This window comes from Chrysochloris asiatica, unplaced genomic scaffold (genome assembly GCF_000296735.1).
Source record: "Chrysochloris asiatica unplaced genomic scaffold, ChrAsi1.0 scaffold00001, whole genome shotgun sequence".
Taxonomy (NCBI): Eukaryota; Metazoa; Chordata; class Mammalia; order Afrosoricida; family Chrysochloridae; genus Chrysochloris; species Chrysochloris asiatica.
Window position 1 is genome coordinate 58,705,605 of NW_006408519.1, and position 3,871 is coordinate 58,709,475.

The window sequence follows — 3,871 nt, forward strand, 5'->3', positions numbered from 1 at the left end:
ATTTATGTTCTTACCATATGCAAAACACTTTGACCTCATTATGCCATTTCCAAAGTCTTAAATCAATCTTAGCTTCAAATTCCATCCTGGAGCAAAATTGTTATTTATCTTTTCCTCCGGAATACAAGTTATGTGCTTCTAAAGTGGGGGAATAGGCACAAAGTAGACATTTCTTGTTATTACAAATTGAAGGAAAAGATAGAATAATGAACAACAAGTAATTAGCTCTCAAGGATTGAAAATAATCCTGGGTTCTCTGAAACCATCTAGGCAAGAGTACCACCCTCCAGACTCTGGGCATTGGTCACACTCTCTTGATTATGGGTGGTGACCCCTCAACCCAGGGCTTCAGCTCCACCTCCCAAGTGCACTTGGATGGCAACTTTACTCCCTCATTTTGGGGCAGCCCCATTCTCCTAATACAACTGAGCGGCAAACCCACCACCTCAGCCCCAGCAGGCCCTGTTCATTTGTCTCTTGGACATGGAAATCCTGGCCCCTCAGGTTTGAGTAGCAGATCTGGCCTCACCTCCTGTCACTTGTGAGTGGCAGCCCCAAACTCCAGAAATGAAGATCTGACTCGTTAAAGCTAGGAAGCTATGATTCTGCCCTTTCAAAAGGTTCTACCCTTTGAGACTGAGGCAACTCTAATTCCTGTGCTTCTGGGCTTATCATCTGCTTCCTGGTTCCTTGGTGCCTTAGACCTCTTGGGCCAGCCCAGGCAAGTGTTATGGGGCTCTTTAGCTTTACAGAAAAGTGCCCAGAGGCACCCTACTCAGTCACTAAGCCTTGGCCTGAAGTTGCTCAGCTTTTGGCAAGCCTAGCTCCACTGACACATACCTTAAAGCATCTGCCTCCACCGGGAAGCCTCATGCCTGAAGACACTCAGGTTTTGAGGGTTGACTTCTATGCCGTTCCCATACCACACCGTCTCAGGCTGGTCTCAAGCTAGTCTCCTCATTCTCTTAATAGTTTCTCTGCCACTGCGTCTCGCCATCTGTGCTGTCTGTAAAGTTCAAGTCTCCTCCCTTTCTTTTGAGCCCTCACTAGAAGTGCCTTTGACGTTCATAATTCTAGCAATAGTTTCTTCAAGGCAACAACAACAATTGTTGCCAAGTGCCATTGAGTTGGTTCTGATACAACCCTGTATAGGGTTTCCAAAGCATGGCTGGTGAGCTTGAACCACCGACATTGCAGTTGAAACTGACTTTGTAGTCCAGCGCATTAGCCCACAGCACCACAATTCGGTACCTTAAACTTTTTCAGCCTCTACTCATTACCAATTCCAAAACCACTTCCACGTTTCAGTTATATATGGTAGCAAGGAGCTCGCTACTAGGTTAAACACTGAACTGCTAACTGAAAGAGTGTTGATTAAAGCCCACCAGCTGCTCTACAGAAGAAAGAGACTGTCTGATCCCTTATAGATGTCCAGCCGTGGGAACTTTAAGGAGCAATTCTGTTCTGTCCTGTAGGGCTACTAGGAGGTGGAATCGACTTGATGACAGTGGGTTTTGTTTGGTTTGGGTTCTTGGAGCAGCACCGTACTATTCCAGTAGCAAGTTCTGTCATAATTAGCTAGTGCTGCCACGACAGAAATAACACAAGTAGAGAGCTTTAGTAAGTTTATTCTCACTCAGTTTTGGAAGCTAGAAGGCTGAATTAAGTACACCAGCTCTAGGAGAAGGCTTTCTCGCTCTGTTGCTATGAGAGAAGGTCCTCGTGTCTTTTCTACATCTGTGAGCCATTGTTCCTTGGAGATCTCCATCTGTCTTGGTCTTCCTCTGGGTCTAGGAGCATCACAGTATAGAGATCCTGAGTCCAAAGAATGTATTCTGCTTGTGGCTCTTCTTTTTTGGTGGTACTATTGGATTGTGGGCTACCGCTCATCTGTCAGCTTGTCGTACTGTGGTGACTTGTAAATTGCTGTGATTCTGAAAGCTATGCCACTGGTTTTTTAAATACCACCAGACTCACCCATGGTGGACAGTTTTCAGATGAGCTTCCAGACGAAGACAGAGTAGTAAGAAGGAGTGACAAATTACTTCCGAATATTTAGTCACTGAAAACCTTATGAATGGCAGAGAAACACTGTCAGATACAGTGCTGGAAAATGAGCCCCTCAGGTTGGAAGGCACTCAAAATGTGCCTTGGGAAGAGCTGCCTCCTCAAAGTGGAGTTGACCATGATGATGCAAATGGAGTAAAGCCTATGGGAGAAAAGCCCATGGGAACTTCATTTGCTAATGGGGCACAACTCAAAATGAAGAGAAACATCTGTAAACATCCAATGAAGTTTGGAAAATGGAATGTATGAAGTATGAATCTGGGAAAATTGGAAGTTGTCAAAAATGAAATGGAATGCATAAACATCAATATCTTAGGCATTAGTGAGATGAAATGGACTTGTATTGGCTATTTTGAATTTGATGACCACATGGTTTACTATACTGGAAATGACAAAGTGAAGAAGAATGGTATTGCATTCTTTGTCAAAAAAAAAAAAATATATATATATATATATATATATATATATATATATATATATATATATATAGATATATATATATATATATATACAGATCAATCATGAGGTACAACGCTGTTTGTGATAGGATAATATCCATGCGCCTACAGGGAAGCCCAGTTAATACCATTATTACGTATTCAGATTTATGCACCAACCACTATAGTCAATGAGAATGAAATAGAAGAATTCTACCAACTTCTTCAACCTGAAATTGATCAAATATGCAGTCAAGATGTATTGATCATTACTGGTGATTGGAATGCAAAGGTTGGGAGCAAAGAGGAAAGGTCAGTAGTTGGAAAATATGGCCTTAATGATAGAAATGATGTTAGAGAACGCATGATAGAATTCTGCAAAATCAATGATTTGGTCATTTCAAATGCCTTCTTTAGAGAGCATAACAGATAGAATACATAGAAATGAAATTGACTACAGCTGTGGAAAGAGACGATGGAAAAGCTCTATACCATCAGTCAAAACAAGGCCAGGGCAGACTGTGGAACAGACCATCAATTACTCGTATGCAAATTCAAACTGAAGCTGAAAAAAATGAAAACAAGTCCACGAGAGCCAAAATATGACCTCGAATATATCCCACCTGAATGTAGAGATCATCTGAAGAACGGATTTGATACATTAAACACTAAAGATTGAAGACTAAAAGAGTTGTGGGGTGACATCAAGAACATCATACACGAAGAAAGCAAAAAGTCATTAAAAGAAGACAAGAAAGAAGGAAAGGTCAAAATGGATGTCAGAAGAGACACTGAAACTTGCTCTCCAGCATAGAGATGCTAAAGCAAATGGAAGAACTGAGGAGGTACAAGAGCTGAACAGAAAATTTCAAAGTTCAGCTCGAGAAGATAAAGCCAAATATTACAACAAAATGTTCAAAGATTTGGAATCAGAAAACCAGAAAGGAAGAACACACTCAGCATTTCTCAAGCTGGAGGAACTGAAGAAAAAATTCAAGCCTCAACTTTTCGTTATAGAAAGATTCTCTGGGCAAATTCTTGAATGATGCAGAAAGCATTAAGAGTAGATGGAAGAAATACACAGAGTTACTGTGCCAAAAGGAAATGGTTAATATTCAACCATTTCCATAGGTAACATATGATCAAGAGGCAATGATACTGAAGGAGGAAGCCCAAGGTGCATTGAAGGAATTGGCAAAGAACAAGGCACCAGGAATTGATGGAATAACAATTGAAATCTTTAAAGAAAGTGAGGCGGCACAGGAGGCATTCACTCATCTCTGCCAAGAAATTTGGAAGACAACTATGTGGCCGACTGATTGGAAGAGATCCATATTTATGCCCATTCCAAAGAGAGGTGACCCAAC

At 41.3% G+C, this 3,871-nt stretch overlaps 1 protein-coding gene across 1 annotated transcript in view; it reads left to right on the forward strand.

The window, feature by feature from the left end:
• The first annotated feature begins 320 nt into the window (after positions 1–320).
• ZC2HC1A (zinc finger, C2HC-type containing 1A) overlaps positions 321–3,871 on the forward strand; it is a 61,402-nt gene continuing 57,851 nt past the window's right edge. Inside the window, exon 1 of the mRNA XM_006830892.1 lies at positions 321–504. Within this exon, the coding sequence (XP_006830955.1) occupies positions 321–504 (184 nt within the window). The remainder of the gene's footprint in view (positions 505–3,871) is intronic.